At 45.1% G+C, this 26,630-nt stretch overlaps 2 protein-coding genes across 4 annotated transcripts in view; both read right to left on the bottom strand.

The window, feature by feature from the left end:
* The window catches only part of MINDY4B (MINDY family member 4B), a 61,331-nt gene extending 47,380 nt beyond the window's left edge, over positions 1 to 13,951 (bottom strand). Inside the window, exons 1-4 of the mRNA XM_046003667.1 lie at positions 13,879 to 13,951; positions 13,253 to 13,417; positions 12,721 to 12,735; positions 9,900 to 10,026 (exon numbers count right to left, since the gene is read on the bottom strand). Coding sequence (XP_045859623.1) covers positions 9,900 to 10,026; positions 12,721 to 12,735; positions 13,253 to 13,417; positions 13,879 to 13,951 — 380 coding nt within the window. The remainder of the gene's footprint in view (positions 1 to 9,899; positions 10,027 to 12,720; positions 12,736 to 13,252; positions 13,418 to 13,878) is intronic.
* A 1,676-nt stretch (positions 13,952 to 15,627) lies between these two features.
* The window catches only part of CLRN1 (clarin 1), a 37,039-nt gene continuing 26,036 nt past the window's right edge, over positions 15,628 to 26,630 (bottom strand). For 2 of the 3 annotated variants that reach the window (XM_046003943.1, XM_046003941.1), the window contains one exon: positions 15,628 to 15,893. In XM_046003943.1, the coding sequence (XP_045859899.1) occupies positions 15,628 to 15,893 (266 nt within the window). Of the gene's footprint in view, positions 15,915 to 23,073; positions 23,080 to 26,630 lie in introns of all 3 variants that reach the window. The other variant, XM_046003942.1, reaches the window with a different exon arrangement.

Genomic DNA, 26,630 nt, shown 5'->3' with positions numbered 1-26,630 from the left:
AAATCCTATATTCTGTTGATAAGCAAGTCACAGGTCCCACCAACACTCAAGGGGAGTATATTACATTTGTCGGGGGTGGGGAGATCACCCTAGGGTATATCCACCACAGGTACATTCTGGCAGTGATCTTGGGTCAGTCATTTCACCTATGTGCCTCAGTTTCTACTCTTGTCAAATGGGTATAATAATATTAACCATCTTACTGATTCACTATGAGGATTCATTAATACCTAAGAAGCATTTAGAACAGTGCCACATGGCAAATGTTCAACGACTTTTAGCTATTTGTCTTCAAAATAGGGACAATTGCTGCCAATTTTGGTACTTCTGACCACCTGACTAGGGTTGTTACAGAACTCAGGGGGATGAGACCTCTCTGTTAACTGAAAAACATCACACAGATGAGATGAGTTAATGTTTTAGGGCTTGTCTTCCTCATTCTTTAACGAATAGAGCTTTTCATTTCTTTCCTCTGATTGTGCAATGACACAAAATTGTCTCTTTATATTTGTGGACAGAAGGAAGTAGAGATTCTGTATTGATTTATCTTGTTGGTGTTTTACATCTGCCTGCCCTGAGATATTTTCTGTCTTGTTTTAGAGGCTGCTTATGTGTCAAAAAGGCCATGGGTCAGTGAGGAATGAGATATGAGTTCACTGAATCTGCTGTGTGATCGTATGCAAGTCACTAACCCTCTCTGGGGCTGAGAAGGTAAAATAAGACGTTGGACAACACTATATAATTGCCCAATAATCCCTTCAGTGCTTACCTTCCCAGATCTGGGCCTTATTTGTGCATTCTACCTAACTCCACCTGGAATCTCTTGACTCAGGCCCATGAGCCTTCTTCATTTACAGGCTGTTGGTGGTTTTGTAATACTTTGTACCCTCTCATTTGACTTCAGATTACTCAGTGTTCTATGGAACCAAGAAAGCCCCTTCAGAGACAGCAGAATTCATTCTCAGGAATGTAATTCTAGGAACCAGAAGCAAAGTAATGCTAACAACATCAAAATCTAGGCAAAATTAACAGATGCTCCAAGTAATGAACAAGGTGCAGAAAGGTTTTTCATAATGACTGCCTCCGTAGAGTATAAATAGGAATGCATCCCTTCCCTCCCCGTCTCCTCTCACACCATCTGTTATTTGTGTCAGGCAGTCAGTAATTGCTATATGTGACCCTTGTTGTTGGTAACGGGGACAACACTGTGCATTGCAGTTTTCTTTGCTTTCACCCATCTCCTGGCAGCTGTGGCTATAAGGTTTGTGTCTATCCGAAGATGGTAGATCAGGATTTCCTTGGCCCTTGTAACTAAATATAAACAAATCACTCACCCTCCCTATTGGGAAATAAGTTATAAATAACAAGTCAGAGCAATCTTTCATCAGAGAGGCTGTGGTTACTAGGAGACGGCCCTGCAGTCAGGCTTTCTGTTGTCATTACGTATCCATATGGCATTGAATATAAGCTCAGGCTCTCTGTCTTTGGCCTTTTCTAATGGTTCTTAAGTAGACTGTTCTTGCAAATTATTCAACTCTTTTGGGCATTTTGAGAGATGAAGGCTTGGGTTCTAATTTGGCCTCTGTCATCAGCATGCTGTGTGACTTTGGGCGAATTAATTCATTTCTCTGGTCTTAAATTTAATTCTCAGTAAAAGACATGAGAAAGTTGGCTGCATCTGGGGTTGGCGGATTATGGCCCATAGGCCAACAAATCTGGTCTGCTGTCTGTTTCGGTATGGCTTGTAAGCTGAGAATGGTTTTCACATGTTTAAATGGTTGAAAACAAATGAAAAGAATAATAATATTTCATGACACAAAATATCATACTACATCATAGTATACTATAAACAATGTATAGTTATATGATGTAACGTGCAATAATATATAATAATATAAAGAATAATAATATTTCATGACACAAAATATCATACTACATCATAGTATACTATAAACAATGTATAGTTATATGATGTAACGTGCAATAATATATAATAATATGTCATGAAAATTATGATTTTCAAATTTACAGCCACAAATAAAGTTTTATCAGAGCACAACTGCACTCATTGGTTTACTTGTCCCTGTGATTGCTTTCACACTCTAGCAGAGTTGAATGGTTGCACCAGAGACTGTTAAGGCCTACAAAGCCTTAAAGAATTACTATCTGGCTCTTTACAGAAAAAGTTTGCTGATCCCTGAGCTAGATCGTCTCTTAGGTCCCTGTAACTCCTTTTACAAATTTTACAAATTGACTGATTCTTTGCACAGCTCCCTCTCACCCGGAAAGAAATGCCAGGCTTCAGGTGAACCACGCCTGGGCTGTTCTTACAGGAAATCTGGTACTTTCCAGGAGTCCTACTTGCTACCCTGAAAAAACCAGACATGTCTGGGCCCAAGATGAGATGGGGTGCTAGACTCTGGTCCTGTCCCCATGCTGGGTCAACCCAGGCATGGGGACCAGGGTCATGAGCCACAGATTTGCCCTCAGACTGGGGACAGGTAGTGGTTCTAGATGGAGACCTAATAAAGAGATCAGGTGCTAGGAAATCCCTGCTGTGACAGAGAATCCGAATAGTAGCAGTTTCAACAAACTAGAAGGTCACTGGGTTTTTCCATCAAAGTCCAGGTAACCGATACATTAAAGACATCAACTGATTGCAATCCATAGAATTTATTTGGATCCTGCAAAAAAAAAAAAAAAAGTATGAGGGGCGCCTGGGTGGCTCAGTGGGTTAAAGCCTCTGCCTTCAGCTCAGGTCATGATCCCAGGGTCCTGGGATCGAACCCCACATCAGGCTCCATGCTCGGCAGGGAGCCTGCTTCCACCTCTCTCTCTGCCTGCCTCTCTGCCTACTCATCATCTCTGTCTGTCAAATAAATAAATTTTAAAAAAAGTATGAGATAATTAGGGAAATTTAAGCACTGTATGTTTGATAATCATTAAGAATTATTGATCATTTTTTAGGTGTCATAATGATACAGTGATTGTGTTGTTTTTTTTTTAAAAGTCCTTATTTTGAGTCCATACTAAAATGTTAATGCATGTAGTGATGTGACGTCTGAAATTTGCCTCAAAATAAACCAGTTGGGGAGGGTTGAAAGTGGGTGATATATAGATTCAAAAAAAAAAAAAATTGGTCAGGAGTCAGTAGCTGAAAATGTGTAACAGGTTCAGAAGGGTTCCTTATATTACTTTCTCTAATCATAGATATATTTGAAGCTTTCCATAATAAAAGTTGAAAATACTTCATGTTCATAACTAGTGATTAAAAATTTGTATTTAAAAGGAATTTGGTCCATGAAAAATTTCACGCAACTGCCAAAAGTGTATAATTACAGCCACTGTAGATGTGTTTATAATAGAAATACTTAGAAACAAGTTTTCCTATGAGAAAAAAAATTCCTTGGGGAAAAATGGTTGTGTTAAAAGTTCCTAGCATTTAAAAATTTCAATTGATGGAATACATTTTATTAATAAAATTTTTATTGATTAAACATCATTTGAAAGTTTAAAGTAGATAAAGAAGACATAGACGTTATCCCTAGTTCTCTAGTCAAGTCAAGGTTTTTTTTTTTAGTTTTTAGCATATGCATCAATCATGGAAACATTTACCATTTGTTGGGTGCCTACTATGATACTGTGCATGATACATGGAACTTTATTTTTTCTTCACTATAACTGTCATAAAACTATTTCTTGGACTTGAAAATAAATCTGGGTTCCCAGTGATTAGTATAGTGGTTTCTTAATCATCCGGCATCAGGGCTTCTAGCCACAGACATCTCAATTTTGTGGCCCTGCCATCCTCATGCTTAGCTTTCATCTCATAGTCCAACATGGCTGCCTCACTTCCTGCCATTAACTCTGCATCCCAGAGTGCAGGAAAGGGAAAAAAAAGCTAAAGGACGTGTTTAAGGGCATGACACAGAATTTGCACATGTCACTTCTGCTTCTCTTCCACAGGCCAGAATTGTGTGGCTACTAATTGGAAGAGAGGTTAGAAATGTAGTCCTTAGCTGGGCAACCATTCATTGTCTTGGGAATATTTTAAGTATACAGTAAGGAGAGAGTAGCTGTTGGGGCACATGGATGTATATATTTATGTTTATATTACGTTTGTACGCAAACTCTAGGAGTCTCCCTCTTTATCTGAGTTTATTTTTTTGCTTTCCCTCTCCTCCATCAGTAATCTGACCCTCCTCCCCTTTTTCTTACCTTCTTGTAAACAGCTTGGTGTGGGAACCCATGTGACCACATTCCTTCAGGTCTGGTAGTTCTGATCCAGACACCCACTCACCTATTGTGCCTGCGTTCCTGTCCATGCAGTCACCCAGCCCCTCCTACACCCACACCTGCCATCATGTGTTTGGTTTTGTAGTTCAGGATGCATACGTTTGTAGTCTTTCTGCCTTCATTTAGCCCATATGTAACCTGGGGCAGGTCAGCTAAGCTTTATAAGCCTCATCTTCACATGGAATAAGGCATCACTGCCTCACAGGAAAGAGTCCTTGCTTAGCCTTGTGTGATAAGTGAGGACGTGAAGAGTCAGAAGAAAGTGACTGGGCTTTTGAAAGAAAAAGCCACATTACTGTTAAGTAATGTGTGGAGGGAACCCTGGCGCTCTGTACTATTCCTGAATGTGAGAATGCTAACCTCACAGAGGGAGCCCCTAGGAGCCAGCTGTCTGCATGGGACCACATCCCAGTCATAACTGGATGATTCCAACATAGAATCTTGTCCCAAATTGACTTGATCGTTTGTTTTGGAAACATGCCTTTGGCCTCAAGGGTCAGCTGATCATGAGGGAGTCCTCTTAGTGACCAAGGTCTGCAGGTACTTTTCAAATCTGTGGGGTCCTAGAGTCTTCTCTGAGTCCTGGAAGTCATCAAGTCTTTGTATTCTGTGATAGACCTTATTTCTTCAATACATTTCACTTCTTGGCTGATATTTGTTAGAGGATTTTCTCTTACAAGAACCTTGAGCTAAGCAATTCAATTATAGGGAAATTTGGCAAAATTTAACACTTCATGTCCTCATCTTAAAAATCTGTGCCCTTACGCTGAAAAAATAAATAAATAAATTCAAAAAAAAAAAAATCTGTGCCCTTTTGAAAGGTACATTACGGATTCTTCCTGCTGCCATGCTTTTTCCCAGTCAAAATTAGCCATTAGAAAAGACTCCAACAGCAATCATCGACACTGTGAAACCATGTGAGTTTTTGGACGTCTACCTCCCCTCCAGTGACCACGTTATCCTTAATTGTAATTATATTAAAAAACATACTTATCTCCAGTAAAGGGATTTGATATATCAGGAAAGAGATGCGGTGGACTTCCTGGAGAAAGGGCAGATCTTTCCTCTACTTGAGATCGGACTGCACAGGTGGCTGCTGGGATTGCTTGCGTGCTCAAGCACATGTGTGCATCCCCACACGGGCACACTTTCACGCCCCACTGCATGATCACCACAGGCAGGCTTAGCTAGCTGGCTTTGGAAGACCTGCCTCCTCACGTGTTTCCCAGGAGATTTCTGCTTCCCTCGGAGACCCCTCTCAAGCATCTAGACCTCCTGTGTGGCTTCTCCCAGGGGCCTCTCTGACCTGTGGGCCCTGCCTCTGAGGCTCCAGTCCTGCGTTCTGTCCTTTGGTTTCTCACCCACCTCCCGACATTTGGGTGGCTCACCGGAGGTACAATAGGACACCCTTTCACCAGACACTTGTTAAAAATGACAGGAGAGATTTTATTCAAGCTACTGCAGTAAGGGAAAGAGACTGAGCTCAACCCTGAGTACAGCAAAGACAACCGGTTCCTCACTCCTCACATCTGGCCAATCCCTGAACCCCAACTTACTTCGCCTCATAAACATTTCTGCATCCCTCCACTGCCTGAGGCAGCCTCTCTTCTCCTGGGTGAGTTTCTGTAAATATTCTTGGTTGACCAGTCTCTGTTTCAATCCCTCTTCCACAGGCCTTATTAAGCACTACCCGTCGGTAGTGTAGGTCCAACTACGCCATTTCTCGTCAGAAATGGTGGGACTGCCACCCCACACGGCCTTTCCCTGGAGTCTGTGCTTGCTTCCTCCATGCCACCTCTAGGCAGCTGGCCTCCCATGGACTCTCAGCACTCTCCACACTGCCGCCACCAGATAGATCTAATCAGCACTGTGCATGCCTTCTCAGGCTATTACCTCAGCTTGTAAACCAGCACAATCCTCCCTCCCTTCAGCAGCTGGAAGAAACCTCAGCTAAAGGCAGTGATTAATTTGACTTGGACTCTGGAACAGTTACAGTTCACAAGGTGCTAAAGACACAGTTTTAACCTTTCTGAGCAAGGGGTAGATTTGGAGGTGCCCTCCACAGAAACTTCCAATTTCCCTAGGGAGCCTTTTAAGAAAAATGGAAAGTAGTACTAATATGAAGGAGAAGAAAAACAAGGGAAGAAGAAACCTCAAAGATCAGATGAGCAAGGGATACCGATGGCCTTAAATACTGAATGTCCACCTTCTTGTCTTTCTGGTCTGCATGGAGGAACCCCACACAGAACAGACTCCCAAATGCCCACAATGTGGGACCACTGGGTTATGGCCAGCCCTAGGATGCTCTGCTCACCCTCATGCCACTGAAGTCTATGCTTGCAAGGAGGTGTCGCCCGGCCTGGCAGTTCTGTGCCCTCAAGAAGAGCTGGATTCTTTCAAGTCGTTGGCTCTTTTAGCTATGAGGATCCTAGAGCTCCTCATTCATGTCATGAGTAATCCAGCTGTGGACTGAATTCTGACTCTACAGAATGTGAGTGAGGGACCCTTCTGGATGCATTGATATGACATTGACAAGAGCTGATACACCGTAAGGCTTCTCCTTTTGGGTTGGAGAAGATAATTTTGTAGTTGGGTATCTGGAAAGGAGAGAAAAGGGTCTTGTGATAGGAGAGAAGGCAAGCACTTGTGTCATGCTCAGCCTGTGGGTCTGGGTTTGAGATTTCTTGGAAGATATGTGACATCCCAGACACAAACAAGGCTGGTTGGGAAAGCAGATGACAACGTGTGCAACAGAGTGGAGGAAGGGCTTTTCTCCATCCCCACACCCCAACTCTGTGACAGACCTCAGTGCATTCTGGATCCTTAGGGTTGCCGGGTAGCCTTCATGGAACAATCCCTTTGCTTTGGGAAAACAATCTCCTCACAGAGGCCTGGGAGGTGGGTAGGCTGTGAGCTGCCTTGGTGTGGACAGACTTGTTCCTGAGGAAACAGGACTTAGACACTCCCAGAATGAAATGGGAGGGCTGTGGGAGAGATGGCAGAAAGCAATGCCTTGGTTCTTTATTTGGCAGGGGCTATTAAGAGCCATCAAAATTTGGAAATGAAATCCAGTGTGATTATATTTATGTTCATCTACTGGGGAAGTCTGCAGACCCTTAAATTAGTTTCAGATACGCACACAACGGTCAGGAAAAGTTAGGTGGGCTCCAGTCTCACGGAACTGGTGAGAGCAGGCGTTTGGGTTTGAACCAAGTTTCTCCCCACCTTCAACAAGCTGGCTCAACTTGAATTCATTTCTAGAGAAAATGATCTGTATCTAAGCAGCACCATTGTATCTGTGATTTTTGAAAACTGATTTAAGTTCTAAGAACATGGACCATGTCCTGTTCTTCTCTTTCCAATAGGGTCCATGGCTAAAGTTTAATCGTTATCTCATAAATCATCTGACTCATTCCTTAGAATGGACGGACAACATCTTCTCTCGTGTGTTGTGGGCAGTTGCTGGCAAAGGATTGGGAAGACGTGGCAGTCTAATAGACCTCATGTCTCAAAAACATCACTCCCTTCAAAATGAAGGTGTGTGGGTCCTGGTAGATTTATGGTTAGATGGAAACCCAGAAGGGGTACATGCAAGACGGTAGGGATGGGACTCTGTTTAGGGACTCCAACAAAGATTAGAAGCAGTCATCTTGGGGTTCCTCGGTGGCACAGTCAATTAAGCTTCGAACTCTTGGTTTCGAGTTCGAATAATCTCAGGATCATGAGGCAGAGCCCTGCATCGGGCTCTGTGCTGAGTGTGGAATCTGCTTAAGACTCTCTCTCTCTCTCCCTCTCCTTCTGCCCCTCCCTCTCTCTCTCTCCCTCAAATAAATAAATAAATCTTTAAAAAAAAAAAAAAGGAAGAAGAGCAACCAGCTTTTTCTGAAACAGAAAGAAAGGTTGGAAATTGGCCATAGTCATTCAACAAATATTTATCAAGTGTTTAATGCATGTCAGGGGTTGTTGTTCTAAGGGCCAGGGATTCAGCGGGGACAACACAGAACTGACTGTTACAGAACACAGAACTATTTATTTATTATAAATAAATAAAAATATATATTTTATATATATAATTTATTTTATATATATATTTTTAATATATATATAAAATAAATTATATATATATAATTTATTTATTTTTTTGGAGAGAGAGAGGAGAGAGTGCATGCAGATAAATGTGTGCCAGTGGGTGGGGGGAAGGGCAGAGGGAAAAGGACAGAGAGATTCCCAAGCAGGCTCCACACCCAGGGCAGAGCCTGACCAGAGGCTTGATCTCATGACCTTCAGATCATGACCTGAGCCAAAAATCAAGAGTTGGACACTCAACCAACTGAGCCACTAGGTGCCCCTGGGGTGAGGTTATATTTTATTTATGTCTCTCCTTAATGGACTTATAGTCCTAGGATGATGGGCAGTCTTGGATTTGTAAAATTTGTGTGGCACCTTGTTCTCAAAAACTTAAAGCAACTTCTAAAGTAGTATACAATTCACCAAGCTTGAAATGGAAGTAGAAGAGATAAGTAAATAACTTTAGAAAATTTAAAAATCATTGGAACCCCAAATCCAACAGTAATAAGGTTAGTTACCAGGCTAGAACATCCACGCTTGAAATGCTAGACACAGCAACAAGTGAGCCACAGATGTGGCTTCTGGCTTTCCAGTGACAAACCTATGGTGGCTGATGGTACCGTTGAAACAAATAAACAGCCGCCGCTCGTTGGCAGAGGCACAATGAATCCTAATACTCAGACTCATGACCAAAGGACATTTCTCTAAGAATCTTCCAAAAAACAGGCTTCTCTGTGGCTGAGCTACGGAACTACTTTAACAAGCAAAACACCACATGGATGAGACCGACAGAGCTGTCACCTTGAATTGGGTGGCAGGCTTTGTGAGTTTGAACTGCATCTCCAGGCCAGAGCTAGGGGCCAGGATGCCCATGGTAAGTCAGTCCCTGCAGCTTTGTTCAGTAGATATTAAACACACGGGAAAGGTGTGGCCATCGATCTCGGGTGTGTTTCATAGATAAAGAACTTTAATGTGATTCACAGAATAGCTGGAAGCAAGGCAGGAGGGAGATAAGAAGGCTTGACGTTAGCTTCTTGCAGAGAAATGTGTGTTGGTAAACATAATCAGAACAATCTCGGGCAGGCTGCTTTGCACCCCCGGCTCCTTCTGTACGTGGAGGCTTGGCCATAGGCGTCTGTGAAGTGAGGGGAGACCAGAGGAAGGAGGCAAACAGTTGGTCATGTTGGAGTAGCATGAATAAATCTAGAAATGAAACTGCTTTGCCTAGTCAGTAAAAATCATCAAGTGCTTTTTTTTTTCTTTTTCTTTTCTTTCTTTCTTTCTTTTTTTTTTTTTTTTAAGGAACTGCTGTTCAGTCGACTGGGATGTCTGTGAATGAGATACAGAAAAAAGTTAAACTGCGTCTCCATGCCTTTCTCTAGGGTCTTCTCTCTGATTTTGGAACACGGTAAAATGGGTTAGGATTGATGGTCAGGCATAAAGCAAGGAGCGAGACAAAAAGACTCCAAGGAGTAAAGATTACTATGGAGGATGCAAAATCACATAACCAACCACGGTGGGTAGTTTTGGGGTACCTGCCAAATTCACTTAGTCTCCGGCTAAAACTCCCCCGACACAGGCACGCGCACGCGTACACGCACGCTCCCGGCAGCTGTGACCCCTCCCTCTCGCACTTCCCCTGTGGGGAGCGCAGGTGGACATCTGCTCGAGGGAGTGGGTCCTGAGCGGCTGACTGCACTGTTCTGTCATTCTCCCTCTCCCCACACCCCCTCCACCCCATGCTCTCTTGCTCTCACTCTCTTGCTTAAGGTGTTTTAAGTGGGTTTTTGTTTCTCGTTTCTCTCCTTCGATGTAAAGCAAAGAGGATTCGTTGGTATGGCATAAATATATTTTATATTTATGTATGTGAGAAAGGAAATAGCAAGTATATGGGGGGGGGTCAGCTGTGAAGTGTGCTAATCAAAAATTATATATATCTAGAGCAAAGAGCTTCCAGTTTAGTGCTGATGTGTGTTTCTCTGTGTGTGTTTCTCTCCGCTGTGTTTTTCTGCTCCCCTGTGCTCACTTCATTTCTTCACCTGTGCTCCAGAGACCTCTGCCCAGTCCAACGCATAAGATTTGGGAAAAGGGGGTGACTATGGTGAACTTCAAAATTGATGTTTGATTCCATAGTCACTAGTGTAGGTGTGAAACGGAGTCTGAGACATTCCTGTGGAATATGTTTGCTTTTGCCTACAGACTAGCTAGAAAATTCCTAGGGTTGGGGATGGGGGTGGGGGGCAGAGGAGGTACTGCTAGGTTAAACCTTGAATGTGTGCTGAAGCAAGTACCATCTTCTTCCAGCACCAGAGAACATCAGGGAAACTGAGTTTGTGTGCAGTTGTCATCCTTATTGCCATCCAGGTGAAGCCCAAGATGACAACTGGGAGCAGGTCCCCCACCAACAGACCTGTAGGAGGGACCCTCTTCTGGGCCCCAAGACTTCACTCAGGCTTTGTCTGACCCAGACTGTAGAAAAATATCCCTCTTCCAAGTACCCTGACCCCTCAGGAAGAAGAGAATGAGGGGAAGTGGTGGTGTGGGGCGGAAAATGGCTGCCTGACTAACCTTCACAGAGGTGGAACTGCCTTCCCCGCTCTTTCAGGCACATTGAAGAACTTTGTTTGGCATTCTTTAATTAGATAGACAGTTCTTTACCATTTTGTGAAAATTGAAACTCTAGGATAGTTGTTGATATTTTTGGTGATTAATGTAGTCAAGGAATGTCCCTGGATTCGCTTGAGTTTTTTACTGGCACACTTAAAAACTCTGTCTTTAATAATAAATTAAAGCCTTAAAAAGAAAATAAGGGTGGAGAGTCTTGAAGGATATTCTTCTCTGCTCTCAACAAAAGATCTTTTCACATGTTTTTTTTTTCTCATTCTTTTTACATTTCCTCCCCACAATCCCCAGTGCCTTATAGACAGCTAGATCCATTGTAGGTGCAAGATAAAATGGTTTTGAATGGATGAAAAAGTGTTTATTAATTGTCATTAGGAAAGAATCCTGTATCAGGATATCAGCATAAGCAAAGTGTTCATTTCCTCTTTAGAGATTTAGGCAGAGGGCTCACTCTCTGGTCCTCATTTCAGTGGATGGTGGGTAATGTGGCCACCAGCCACAGCTTCCTGAAGGACAGGGACACACAGAGGAGTGGGGCGAAGACAGCCGCTCTGGGCAGGAAACAAGTGCATGCACCAGCTTCTCTTGGGGTTTCTGGCCTGGGATGTGCAACACACACCATCCGTCATTATACTTGGATGCAAGGATAGTAATGTAAGTGCAAATCGGTGAGCTGTGGCATCCTGGAATCCATACCTGGGTATTAGATACCATAAGCTTTTTTGCTGAGGTACAGCCCCTGGCAAATGGGAACCCAGGGAGAAGCAGGGGCAGAGGGAGCAGCGGTGAGCACCCCAACTGTGTGTTTCTATAGGACCTGTGCTCAAACTACTTGAGGGCCCCAGGCCAGCTCTCCGAGCACCCGCTGACCAAGCCAAATGGAGGACAGAGGGGGCGGGAGCTAGTGGGAGCTCCCAGGTCTTCCTCTCCTCCAGGATTAGATTCATGGCCCTCAGGGGAGGACACATCTACCATTCTGTTTACTCTGAGAGCAGATCGAAACCCCTCACATCAAGATTCTAGCAAAGAAACATAATCCTTTAAGACACTTGCCTTTTAATTGTTGGCTGGTTTTCACAACAACACAGTTATTCCCGCAGCGTCTCTACAAACATTGTCTGATGCTGTCCTTTAGGCCCTGGGGAAACACGCTGGAGATTTCTGACTTGGGTCATCCCCCACACAGCCTCAGACTCATTCAGACTTTCTTAATAGGGCCAGTGAGTCCCAGCTAGGGGTGAGTCACTGGAGGTGTATCTGGTTCTCTCAGGAAGAGTGGCAGGTTGAGGAGGGAAGGGTCATAATGTCTATAAATCAGAGTATAAATTTATTAAATTTACAGCAGCATTTTTATGAGCATTTTATCTCAAGGTGTTTCCTGAGGGGGAATTTCATCCCCAAAGCCAGGGCCCCATGCCTGCCCAGGCTTTCTCTCTCTAATTTTAAGGAGCAGGTGCCTGTTTCTCTAAACCGACCTACATGGCTTTGTCCCTTGTCCCTTAGAGGAGGGGGCTTATCTGCTGAACCACACAACAGCCCTGAGCCAGGAATGACTGTCACATTGAAAAGGGTTCAGAACTGGAGTGCCCCCCAGATCAAACACTGAGCACCCGGACAGTTCAGGCTCTAAATCTCTAAAGAGAAGGGATCGGGAACAGCAATCACTTAGAAAAACGGGGCAGATGACTTGGGGCAGGTCTTGAAGAAACATTTCTAGAACAACCATGCTTTTACCTGTACTGGATTTAACTGGAAGAGAAGAGGTTGAGAACAACTGAGTGAGAGGTTAAAGCTCCTTGGTCCCCATACCTCTCAGAGTCTCTCCCTTTCCTCTTGTTCAGGTCTCTATCAGTAAATGGTCTTGACCAATGTCCACCTTAATGTTGAGTCATGCTTGCCTTGAAGCTGGTACACCCCATGGCTACCAGGGCAAACCCAGCCTCCCTCAACCAGGGTTGGGAGAGGGAAGCTCCTCATCCCACCCCAGCCTGTCCCAAAAAAATGGGCAGAGAAAGAGGAGGGCAAGTGCCCTAAGATTGCATAATGGACTGATCAGCCTTGAATGCTTGCAAAGTGACTTGAGAGCCACTGCCCTGAAAGACCTCTGGTGGACTGCAAAGTGCACAGAGGCGAGGCCCCCTCCTCCTTGCAGCCCGACCTGTCTGCACATAGTCTGGAAGCTTCCTCCCACGGCAATGCACATGTCTTGCATGTTCAGTGCAGGGTGTACTCTGAAGGACTTAGGATGGCTTTCCTAGCCCCTTACCATCCTTTCCCCCAGTGTGATAAGCGTTGATACTCTCTGAGCGGGGGTGTCTGCACACAAGTGGAAAGGAGCCCCGACTGGCCTGGTCATGGAGCTGTGTTTGCAGCCCCGAAGCCAGCAGGGGGCCCCGCGTCCCCGAGAGAATGTGAGCCTGCTGGCTGCCACCTGGGGAGGGAGGTCGGACACCGCATAATGAGCGTCATTCCCTGGCACCTTTGATCCTCACAGAACCACAAAAGAAGCCCTGTCCAGCTTGCTCTTCTAAAGGTTACGCAGGCCACTGCGACCACACATTTCATCTGAGACAAGAGAGGGAGACAACGTGAGTGCACTCTTCTGAGGACCCAGATTGTATCCTGTTTTATTTTTGTGTGTGGCACAATTTCAGGGATCGGCAGCCCTGCCTCTACTTCCCACCCAGGGACTATTGTTAGTTTGCCTATTAGGTTCTCATTAGATTTTCAGCCGCTGCTCCGAGTTTTCTCTTTGTGCAGAACAGAGAACAACCAGGGACTTGTTTCCTAAAGAAGAAAGCTTGGTGTTAGAAGTTTTTCAAACCTTTGAGAAGAGAGGGAGGTCAAATGAGAATGCGGGGACCTGGCCTTCCGGGATCTCAGGCCAATTACCCGCGTCGGGGAAGGTCCTTGTGCCTTTCTGCCCGCTCCCAGCCACCAACGCTTCTGTGTTTAACTGTTGCATGAAGCCTTCCAGCACCGGCTCCACTGGCCTGCGCTAAAATAATCATCCCCTTCATCACTAGCCTGACCTGTGGGTCTTCTAAAAACTCTCCAGGTATGAGGCGCCTGCGTGGCTCAGTCAGTTATGCGTCTAACTCCTGGTTTACAGCTCAGGTGAAGATCTCAGGGTCTTGAGATCAAGCCCTACATCGGGCTCTGAACTGAGTATAGACTCAGCTTGAGATTCTGTCTGGCCCCTCCCACCACTAAAAATAAATAAATATTTTTTAAAACTTCTCCAGGTATATTTCCTGAATGAAGGCATAGGGACAGGCATCGGGAAACTAACTGTGCATTCTGATGTCAGCCTGTGGGCACAGATCACCATCAGAGCAATTTACTCACCAGGGATACAAATAGTCGTTTGTTTCTTATAAATTGTTCCAAAAGGGGAAAAGCTTTTTTTTGTTTGTTTTGTTTTGTTTTTGTTTTTGTTTTTGTTTTTAATGAGCACTTTCAGGACCTCTCGTATGGGGCCTAAGTACACAGTGGCTGTGGTGAGGGGACTGGTGGTGTCTTCTGTCACTCCCTGGGGGGTAGAAGGAGAGTCTGTTCCAGGCTCAGTTGTGGTCTTTGGTCAGCTGCAGATGAATTTCATGGATAATTCAGGAAAATGAAAACGGATTTGGGTCATGCTTTGTGACAGCCCCAAAACCAAGATGCAATAATACCATCATGATCCCAGAATTTAATGCAATTTTCATAATTGGGAATTAGTGCTTAAAGACACTAAAGTTAGAAACAACAGCCCCAATGAGTCATTTTGTATTGTTTACTAGGAAGAATCATTTTTCACGATTCCTTCGTGGTCCCAGCAATTATGTCTGTCAAAAGTACTGTGTTTCCTTTTTTTTTTCCCCCTTTAGAGTTTTGCCAATTTTGACCAACAGGAATGGATAATAAGATTGTGCTTTAAACAAACTTTAAAAAAGTATGTTGGTACTTTTTATCAATGCTCATTTAATGCACTGTCACTTTAGGAAAGTGATTCCAGCTCTGTTTCCTGGTATCTCTGGCAACAAATGTGTGGATATATCAGAAATAGTATTTGTTTGTATAAAAATATACTCCTCATGCCTTTTGATTCCTCCCCAATGTAGCAGGCATTTTGCAGTTGATACGCAGAGGGTAACATTGGTCCATTTTAGTCAACTGCCTTAAGAACCCAGTTCACCTGGGTGGCTCAGTTGGTTGAGCACCAGTTCAGGTCCTGATCTCAGGGTCCTCAGATTCAGCCCTGTGTAGGGCTCCTTGCTCAGCAGGGAATCTCTTTGGGATTCTCTCTCCCATTGTCCCTCCCCCTTCCCTGCACTTAAAAGCAGCCACTCATGCTTTCTCTTTCTCTCTCCCAAATAAATAAATAAATACAATCTTTTTTTTTTTAAATAAATACAATCTTAAAAAAAAAAAAAAAAAAAAAAGAACCCAGTTCCCACCAGGTAAAACAACCTTTCAAAACCTTCCTTTTTCTCCCCTTCCTTTCCAGCCTGTACCCTTAGTATATCACTTGTAAACATCGCCATGGAAGGTTTGAGTGCTTTAATTGGTGCATCTAAAAGGATGGACAAAATTAACCATTTCCAAGTGACCAAAGCCAGTCTGCTCCCTTACTTGGAAAATTACAGAAGTATTTGCCTTTCAGTACATTAGATCTGCAGCTACATTAGTTGTCTCTGTGCCTTTGGATTTTGCAAAAGGAAACTGAAATCCAGCAAGTCGTATTAAGAGCCCATTCAAAAAGTGAACAAAAAAGCAAATGAAAACAACCCAGAATGAAGTGGTGTATTTTTCACTTTGCGTTTTGTATGCATAAGTCCCTTCTTTATAATTTGCTATTTTTTCTGAGAGGTGGTGGATTTTCACTTCAGAGGCAAACAGTATCATGACAAGACAGCCACAGGATCCTGCAACAGAAGGAACAAAAACTTGTTGGCACAAATATTTCCTGATTATAAGGGAAGGGGAAGGGGGTCAGTGTGCAAACTAAAGAAAGCCTTTACCATCATCCTCATTTGCATTCTTCTGCAAAAAAATGCATCATTTCAAATTGGTAATCATGAGCCTGATTCTCCAACTGGTGGGTGGTAGGGCCTAAGCTATGTCTCTGCATGAAGACTGCATGAAGGAGGGGGAAGGGAAGAGTCTAGCTGATCTCACCAAGGCTGGGAGATGTTCTTTTCTGATGATGAGAAGACTGCATTCCTGGGCACCTTAAGAGCACAGTGGTGGAATGAGGCTACAAAGCAGCCACTGCTGTGATGTAGCTTCAAGAGAACAAATTTATCTATACTTCACAGGCCACACAGGACAAATGTCAGCCATACAGCCCTGTCGTGAAAGCGCCTAGGGCTTCCTTCAGAAGGGCTGCTTGCCTTCCTCTCTCCACCAGCTCCCACCTGGCCATAGTTGCACACAGGACTCTCTGGGCAAAAGGAGCCATAGATAAGGTATTGAGGCAAACCGTATTTGTTCTCCATGTTCCTAACAAAACTCAGGATTTTTACTTGGGCATGTGGCTGCCTTGAATAAAGGCTACATTTTTTGGTTGAGGAGGGGTAGGATGTAGGAGCAAGAACATTTCCTTGAAGTCTGCATGTATCAGCCCTTTCTTTTCCCCCCCTCCTCCTTCCGGTAGCTGAAATATGGATGCAATGGCTCGAGCTCCAGCAGGCATTTTGGAGCAGGTGGCCTCAGAAATGCAAGCCATATGCTATAGAAAAATAAGAAAGGCAGAGTCTGGATCCCAGACACCTGGAGCTATCAGACCAACCGTGGACTTCAAATTCTAGGTTTTTATGTGAAAGAAAAATAAATCCCTATTTTGTTTAGTCCACTGTTGTTATTTCCCCCTCATTTACCACTCATCGGTGGCCTAATCTTAACGGTGCAGCTGAAGTCTGCGGTGAGCTCTCTTCAGGGAGGGGCTCTTCATACTGAGTGCTGCATGGAAATTCTGATAGGTCCTCTCCCACTGAGGATGCAGAATGGGAGACCCCCAGATGGGCAGACGGCACAGGGGGCAGAAGCAGGTGACCAGATCAGGAGCACAGTGTGTAGCCCAGGATGCCAGGGACTTCCATGGCTAGTGCTGCTTCCCAAGCCGCCACCTTGGGGTTCCACTTAATATGAGACTTGCTGAAATGCCCTTCTGACTTAGGTCAAACCAGTTTGGATTCAGACCCTGATTCTTCCTCTTATTCTGTGAAATTAGACAATTTGAATCTCCAGGTCTCCATTTTCTCATGTATAAAATGTGGATAATAAAGATGATGCCCAAGTAGCATTTGTCATTAAAACTGACACATATAAACATTTACTAATCAGTAGCTCTTCCTATGAATTTTAGGTTTTCCTCTCATCTTGCAAGTCCTTACCATAATCCCTTACCTTGCCACACCACACACCAAAGAAACCTGACTATACCAGATAGGCCACCCAAAAGAATGCATCACAGTGCCTTGTTCCTCCAAACACTCTCCCATTAGGTTTATGACTCCTTTAGGAGGGGTAAGTGCTCCTCGCCCTTCAATTACAGTTAATTCAAACACCCTGGGAGCAGCAACATAGTGGCTTAAGTTCCCATTCATTAATTCACTCATTCATTTATTCTATTTGACTTGTTATGTGCCAAGCACCGGGACAGTGGTGGAGATTTCAACATTAAAGAAAACGCATATGGTTTCTCCTCTAACAGAGAGTATTGTCGGACAGGGTAAGACAATTATAAACCCGTTGCACTGAGTGTAAGAGCTGGGGAGGGACAGATGGCTGTTACTGAGAGGGTGGGCAGCATCATGGAAGGTTCTTTGGAAGCAGCTACAGGAAAAGTCAGCTGAGTGAAGGGAGGCTGTACTATGTGGGGAGAGTGGTCTGGATATGAGGAGCTATAATGCAAATGATGTCCTCCATTCTCTTCCCAAAGGCCAGGTTTGGGTTGGGGTCGAGGAAGAGAATGGATCGTGTGAGGGTAAGGGGTGAGGGGTGGGATGAGCGGAGAAGGAGAAATCACATTTTTTCTATTTTAGAATTTCACAGAGGACTGGCCCATCAGCTTGATCATCATATATACCCCCCAAATAATCAAATGATCTCGTTCTTGAAACTTCACTTCTCGCCAGCCTTAGAGCAGCAGTCGAGAATATTCCTTTGTAAAATTGGTCAGCCTATTTTTGTATTCTGAACTTAAAACCAGAGCTCTCCCCTGGCAAAACCGTATTATTCCTTTCTTGTCAGATCCAACAAAAAGGCTGCGATGCTGTTTTCTCTTTATCTTTTATTTGAAAATTGTGGAGAAAATGCCATTGCTTTTACCGGAAGAGCCTTCTTTGTCTGAGGAGATGGTGAATTTCAGACAGAAACGAAACACTATTTCCTTAGTGCTTGAAAGGAAAATTCAAGCTCAGTTTCCTTTTCAAGCTGTTAAATATTTTAAAGGTACTACTTTGTTAAGGAGACAGCATCATGGTGAGACTGTATTTCAAATTCCTAAAGTAAATGTTGCGTGGAGTATCTTCAGACTCACAGCCTTTCTCCGCGGCAAATCGTCCCAGCGGGCGAGCTCCCAGAACAGAGTGCACGGTCCGGTAGTTGAGAGGATGGTCTGGAATTCTGCTCTGGATTCTGGAGTGGACCATGAGGTCACCGTTGTCATTTCAAAGGTGGAGCATAGCTACCTAGCTTGAGTTTCTGCCCCCCCTTGTGACTATGAAGAGAAGCAAAGGGAAACGACTCACCGTGACACCAGGGTATTTTGCTTCCCTCTGTCCGTGGCTCTAAAAGACATGTGGGACCAAGGAGAACTACGATTTATGGACCAAAAGACACTCATGAATTGTATCTTCTCTTTGTGGCCTGGCTGCTAGGGACATGGAGAGAAGTGTGTAAGGGATGGGAGTGATGCTGGAAATAGGGCTTGGCACGTGTCCAATATGCCCTTCAGTCCCCAGCAAGGGGGCTCCTGCCATGGCTCCCACATTTGGAGGGTACTGTTTGCTCTCTCTCTTCTAGAAAGACCCCTTCCGCAAGGAGAGGAATCCTTGAAGTCAGTGGGATGAGCCTGTCTTCTGTCTTTGACCCATGTTCTAGACCATACCCTCGGAACCTGGGAATTCCCTCCCCAAACAGCTTTGAGCACATTCCCAGGACTGCATGAGCATCTAATCTTCCTTGGACAGATTTTTGTGGCTGATGATGCAGAGCCCTGAGGCCTGAGGATGCCCAAGGAACAGCTATTCCGAGGGCACTGTCAGAGTTTGGATACTCAGGGTATCCTGAGGCCCATTACAGTGCAGTGCAGTGGAACCAAGCAAGGGGAGGGAGGTGGACAGACAGCGGTCCGTGTCCTCCATTACTACATTCAGGTCCAAAATTCTAAATGTGAATCTGGCCTTCCAGGCCCTTTTGGAGAGATGTTTGTCAAGGCAGGAAGATAAAACATGTCTCATTGAATAGTTTATTCGCTTGTAACTTTAAAATGTTTGGACATGGGGTAGGTGGGCTGTCATTAACACTTTTGCTCAAGGCCTCTCAAACATTCAGATAAGGTCTGCATCCTTCCTGCTTCCTTCTCCCGGTTATCCGGGCATCTGAGGAGTCCAAACTCAGCGGGAGTCACTGGGGCAGATGCCTCACTTGTTCGTCTGACCAACATTACTCCTGCTTATCAGAAAGGTTAGAGCACACGAGATGTAGGAAAGCCTGCCAAAACTTGCTCCAGCTAGAATTTGGAACATAACCAGGCACAGGACCCAGGTTTTGCTGCCTTGCCTCTCACTGAAAGACCAGCCATAGCCATTTTCCTTTATGTGTTTGATTGCCCTGCCATCTGGCTGGAATGGTAATATTTTTCCCCCTTTAATGACTGATTACTGAGTTAATCCCTGACTGAAAAGGATAGCTGAGTTATACGGCTGTCACACAATGAATTACCAGTCAATTAACAAACATTTGTAATGTGCTAGACACTGCACACTCATGACCGTCCTCTGGCAGCTGTCGGGGACTGCAGAATTGGATGCCTCTCTCCTCCAGCCCTTGTGATATACAGAGCAAAGGGCACAGCCAACGGGAAAGCTGCCTCTTCATCCATGGCTGACCTTGAAGCCGACTATGCCTTTAGGGGCGGGAACGTCCTGCCAGGATCCATGGGGGACGAGGGGACCTGGGGTTTCAGTGAAAATATGTCCTCAGGGTGGAAAAAAAAAAAAAAGAGCTTTCATACATTCTCCTATTATCACCAAGATTGTATTTTGGGAAATAATAAATTAGAATTTCAGTTCCATTTAAAGTAATGGCCAACCTTTCCAGAAAGCTAGCACGTCATCTTTAAACTCTCTTATAGATGACAAATATTAGAGGCATTCCATTTCCTCCACAGAATGATAAATTGATAATTTCCTTCTTTAAGGAGTCTTGAAAGATGATAAATGGGGGCGGGAAAGCCACAGCTTTGCAGGTGTAGGTGCTAATTTTCTGTGAAATCATGCAATCTCAGTAGAGAGCCAGCCAGCAAAGGTGAGGTCTCCAGCAATAATTTCTTCCACAAATAAAAGGAGTTCTGGCTGCCAGTGGTATGGAGACCAATGGCTGCCATCTAGAAGAGGAGCAGAGGGACAAGGAAAGCCAGCGAATACCTAAGAGTAGATTTTGAGGTCGTGATGGGGAGTGATCTGGTCACATGTTTCCGAAGAGCCGGGTCCTCTCTTCATCTTCTGGACTGGAGAGTGGAAGAGCCCACCTCCGGCTCACATTTTACAAATGTCATGTTGGTGAGAGTGGGGATTGGTGCGGAGAAGAAATGGCCGAAAACAGCAGTCTTTCTCGAACCTGAATTGCCTTTCAGAAAAGACTACCCTTTGTTGCCAGGAAAGACACAGAGCCGATTCTGCTTTAGTCGTTTATCCAACAAATATCACGCATCTAGTGCATGGCTGCGGGCACCGGGATAGAGCCCCGGATGCCCCCCACAGAAATCCCTGTCCTTGGGGCGCTGCCCGTGGTGAGGACACTGGGAAAGTGGCAACAAACAACAAGTCCAGCAAGGGCACTCTAGCGCTTAACAGAGCGCGATGTGCGAGAAAGAGAACAAGGGGGTGGGCGGGGGAGGCCTCAGGGAAAAGGTGATATTTTAGGCCTCTCAAGTCAGGGATTGAGAAAGTAGCTAACTGAGGGGAATAGCATTTCGGGTGAGGGAACAGCCTATGCGGAGGCTCCAGGGGGTCTTGGCTGAGAGAGAGGCAGGGAGCCAGACAGAGAGGAGTAAGAGGTGAGTCGTGTGTGGGGCTGGGGTGGGTGGCAGAGGGTGGGGGGCCATCAGGTGGAGTTTGGAGGTCCTAGCAAGGACTTGGCTTTGGTTCTAGATCAAACAGAAAGGAAGACACGTGTGCATGTTCTGAATAGGATAGGGGTCTGTTTGCCCTTGTGATGGAACAAGATTGAGCATCTCCCCTCCCCCAGTCATGGCCCAGTACAGGGCACAGGGAGTTGGATGGCTCTTTTCTGGCTCCCTCAACATGAGTAACCTGGAGCACCATCCTCTTGCTATCCTGCTGCCCCCTGCACCTCCGAACGGGAGCCCTGGTCCTTTGTCATCACAGGCTGGCTAGTATTACTTCTCTCCTTCTGTGGCCACCTTTCTAAAGTCTCTGCTGAGAAACTAGCAGAATGTTTTTTTTGCTGACTTCTCCTACCACCAATCCTGTCCTTCCTCAGGTCCAGTGGCTCTGATGCCTGGACATTCCTGTATCTGCTTCCTGGACTTCGGGTAGCTGCTCCTTGGTAAGGACGGAAGTCAAGACCCAGATAGCCAGTGACCACCAGTTGCAGAATAATATGCCCTTGACATAGTACAAGGGCTGGGATACTAGGAGTACTAAAGCTGATATGTAATGCAAACCTTCTTCTATTTCTGTCCTGCTCTTTATTTTCTTATGTTTTCATGTGTGACTGTGTTTATTCATGTTCTAAGCCACAGCTAGAATAATAAGAATTAGGCCTGTACTAGGAACATTCCCCTTTTATTTAGTTATTTTTTTTAAAGATTTATTTATTTATTGCAGAGAGAGAGAAAGAGCAGGGAGGGAGAGCAGAGGGAGGTGGAGTGAGAGAATCTTACTTAGGCAGACTTTGCCCTGAGCGTGGAGCCTAATAGACGGCTCGATCTCATGACCCTGAGATCATGACCTGAACCGAAATCAAGAGCAGATGCTTAACTGACTGCACCACCCAGGTGCCCCAGAAACATCCCCCCTTTAAAGGAAGGCAGTCATTGTATTTGTTCACCTTGCTTGGTATAACTCATAACATGATGCTCTGTTTGAGAGAAGACACAGTAAATACAATTTGCATTAAGTCAGCATTTGGGAGGTTTTTATCACCTCTAAAAGGCCCGAGTCAATACCTTTCATATCATTTTCAGGGAGTATTTATTGGACTATCTAGGATGTTCTGTGATTGATCCATGGAAAGCCTTCTACCTAGCCTGCTCTCTTTTCCTTACAGATCTGGGACCTTGCCATCAATTGGGAAACTTCTGAATGGAATGTAGAAAGAATGGAATAGAATGGAATATAGAAAGACAGATATTCATACGTCAGTGCTCTGGTGTGAAACGATGGATCCAGTTAATTCTGTGCTCAGCTGCTTCTTCTCTGGGGCCATCTCTTTCTCTACCTTCCTAATTTGTGTACATCTCTCTCTCTCCTGTTGTATTATAAACCTTGGGGGAAGTCCATTCTACTTTCCCCTCCCAATACCTCTCCCTTTTATGCTTTCAAAAAGCTCACCATTCAGCCATACTCTTGAAATATCCTAGTCGTACAGTCTCAGGAACAACATGGCCTCTTGGTTTTCCTTCCTCCTTTCTGGGCACACCTAGTCAGTGCCTTTGCTGACCCCTCCTCCTTCCTCCTCATCGGTGTTCTTTAGGGATTGGTCTCACGCCAGTTTTTCTCTATCTACATTCTCTCTCATGTAGATGATCTCATCCATTTCCATTGCTTTAAATAATATCTATATCCTGACAACTCCTAAATTTATGTCTTTTGTCTAGACCTCTTCTCTGAGCTCCAGACTCATATATCCCACTGGCTACTCGCCATCTCTACTCGGATACCTCCTAGGATCTTAAACTTGACGTACCACAAATAGAACATTGATTTCTAGTGCCAAGCTCCTCCTCCCAGCTCTTTCTTGCCTGAAACTCTAAGTCTGTTCCTCCCCTTGTCTTATTCATCTTGGTTAATGCCACCACTGTCTACTTGCTTAAGCTACCTGCAAAAGGTTTTGGATTTACTCTCAAAATGTTTTAGAATCCATTCATCTCTCTCCATGTCCAAGACAATAGCCTAGTCTTTCGCCAGACATTTCTTAAAAGGTAAATCAGCACTCCGACATCTTCTTAAAATCTTTCACAAGCTTCTCAGTGCAATTAGAATCAATTCTAAAAGATTTACCATGGCTTTTGAGGTCTGAGTCTAACATTAACTGGCATCAACAGGTCTTGCAAATGATTTTTTTTTTCTTGGCCATTTCTCCCTCATTACCTACTCCAGGCACATGGGCCTTCTTTCAGTTCCTATGGCAAGCTGACCTCTTTCCCTAGACTCTTCACTTGTGCTTTCTCCTCTCCTTGAGTAAGTCTCTGGGGGTCCTCAGCTCCTTTGTATCCTTGGAACTACATGCTGACCACTGCATCAACGCCCCCATCTCCCCTTTCCCTTCATCCTCTATTCTAACGTTTATCACCCTTATTGGAATGGTTGTCTTCGTTAATTACTTAGGTATGCTTTTGTTTGCCTCTCCCACCAGACTGATTCCATGAAGGCAGGACTGTGTGCCTAATGGGTCACGGCATCTGAAACTGGTGCCGATGACAATGGCGGGTGTGGAGTGGGCTGTCAGTCAGGGCGTGTTGAATACGGGAAATGTATACGTCTCAATCAGCGGTTCTCAACACTGGTCCCCCATTCGAATTACCAAGAGAGCTTACAAAAACTCCTGTAGGTTCAGCTGGGTGGCTCAGATGGTTAAGCATCTACCTTCCACTCATGTCATGATCCCAGGATCTTGGGATTTAGTCCCACACTGGGCTCCCTGCTCAGTGGGAAGCCTGTTTTCCCTCTCCCACTCCTCCTGCTTGTGTTCCTGCCCTCCCCCCACCCCAGTCAAATAAGTAAATAAATAAATAAAATCTTAAAAAAAAAAAAGAACACCTGTACCCAGACTCCACCCCCAGAGACTCCAATTTAATTAACATAGCATGGCGCCTGGTGTCAGCATTTTTAGCAAGTTCTCCAAAGGATTCTAGTGTATAGTCCAGAAAGAGAATCAATGCCCAAAATGAACTAAGGGGGAACCATTAAGGTATTACTGAAATCTTAACTTGGGGAAAGATTTCTCAAATCTAGTTAATAATCAACAAGATGAGAAAGAGCAAATGGATTGAGTTGCATGTGTCTCGTGAACAATGACAATGGACAGAAATGCAGCACAAAGAAGGCTGAGGAATATGATGGGCCGAATTTGGAAGCTGTGAGAAGTGGCCCCAACATCTGGTCCAGTAGGGCAACAGATTATCAGGCCATAGCACGAGCCAGCTGTGGCGAATGAAACCTTTGGTGGCCTCATCCACAGGTGTATTCCTTTTCCCTCTTTGTCTCCGGAGTCTGGCATGCACAGGGGAACACAGAAGAGGATGCTCAGAGCACTGTTACTCCGGGCTTGTGGAAGGAAGACACCTTCCCTTTCCCCCATCTTTTTGCCTCAGGATGTCAAACCTTGGGTCCCCATCACCAAGGGGGTGGGCGGTAGACCCGAATGATATCAGCACAAGAAAAGGGGGAATCTTGGGGAACCCAGGGGTGAGTGAGAGAAGAAGAGAATAGAGGTCTAAGGTAGAAGGAGTTTTCCCTGCAGATTGTGAGGAAGACCACCTGGGCAGCGAAACGGGGGAGGACACCTGGTGGAAGAGAGCTGCTCCTCCCCACTTCCCCCACTGTGGACCTGTAAGTGGGTCTCCAGTGGAGTGTGACTCATGCGGGAACAAAAGGACTTCCTCATACAGGCTCTCCCCTCTTTGGGTGTAAATCTGTTGGCTCAGAGTTACAGGGTTTGGGATGAGGCTATAAGTCCCCATCCGTCCACAGTTAGGATATAGAGCTGGGATCTCCATGAATGTTACAACTTGAGATAAACATTTCCAAAATGCCAGGGGCTTCTGGTTACTGTATGTGGACCGAACTAGAGGAGCTAGTCTGTGATTCAAGAGTGATCTACTTACCCCAAAGGTCACCAACCATCAGTCCCTTTGACCCTTAAACATGCTTTGCTGTCCTGCACAGTTCTTAAAAAGTTACTGGGATTTTGGACGCTTAAAAAATAAGGATTTGGGCTTAAAAAAGCAGATAGGGTGCAAACAGTAGGCTTTTTTCTTCTGCAAGACAGATCTGCAGCTCGCTCCTTCTTTTCCTTACTCCTCTTCTTTCCCTCACCCGCAAAGCTTTATTGAGGACCTGCTTTTGCAACAAGTTCAAAGATAAATAAGATATAATGTAAGCACAGGGTCTGTGTGTTCCCGCATATATTTCCGTGCTCAGGTTTTCGTCGCATTAGACTTGGCCAAGGGCCGAGATAAGATCTGGGACTTGGATTAGATTCTGCATTCTCTGAGTCATCTTGCCTTTCTTTTTTTTTCTTTTTTTTTTTTTTTTTAAATTTTATTTATTTATTTGACAGATAGAGATCACAAGTAGGGAGAGAGGCAGGCGTAGAGAGAGAGAGAGAGGAGGAGGAGGAAGCAGGCCCCCTGCCAAGCAGAGAGCCTGATGCGGGGCTCGATCCCAGGATCCTGGGATCATGACCTGAGCGAAAGGCAGAGGCTTAACCCACTGAGCCACCCAGGCGCCCCTCATCTTGCCTTTCAAATACCGTTAGTTCGGTCGTCCGTTAGAACTGTCAAATAATTTGTCTTCCAAATGGGCTGCTCTTCTGAATTTCATTCAGAAGCTGGAGTGCGAGATGGTTGTGCCAGTTAATAAGCTGTTGTATTTCGGCTTCGAACCAGTGCTTTTTTCCCTCTGCTTTGTGATGCTGGGTCAAGACTGCCCTGACTCTAGTTCTGCCTTGTCAGCTGCTTCCCGTTCTGCTCTGTCAATACAGCGCTGGGGAGGCGGTGGGGGAAGTGGGGGAAGCAGGATACAGCGGTGGGGGCGGGGCTTCCCAAGCCCTTCCTACTCCCCCAGAGCCACCGCTGGTGTCATGCGACAGCGTCATCTCCTCAAAGGTCTGACACCCAGCGCCCCGGCCTCTCTCAAGCAGCTAAGTTCTGGTAACTCCAAACTCTTCCCTCAGTTCCATAAACCCTGGGAATGGCAGCTGCTTTCTGAGACGACTGTCTCCGAGTTACCTTAGGGTCTCCATTCCGTGTCGCCAACCCTCTGACACCTGTTTCATCAGCTCCTGACAGCCCTGGTCCTCGCACCTGAGCTTGCTTCGGAATCACCTAAAGACTTGTTGAACGCATTGCTCCCCCACCGCCACCCCCAAGTGTTTGATGCCAGTAGCAGGTCTGGGGAGGGACCGGAGAATTTGCTTTTCTATCAAGTTTCCAGGTGAGGCAAATGCTGCCGGTCTGGGGGACCCCA

This window comes from Meles meles, chromosome 4 (genome assembly GCF_922984935.1).
Source record: "Meles meles chromosome 4, mMelMel3.1 paternal haplotype, whole genome shotgun sequence".
Classification (NCBI taxonomy): Eukaryota; Metazoa; Chordata; class Mammalia; order Carnivora; family Mustelidae; genus Meles; species Meles meles.
This window is presented reverse-complemented; position numbering and strand designations above follow the sequence as displayed.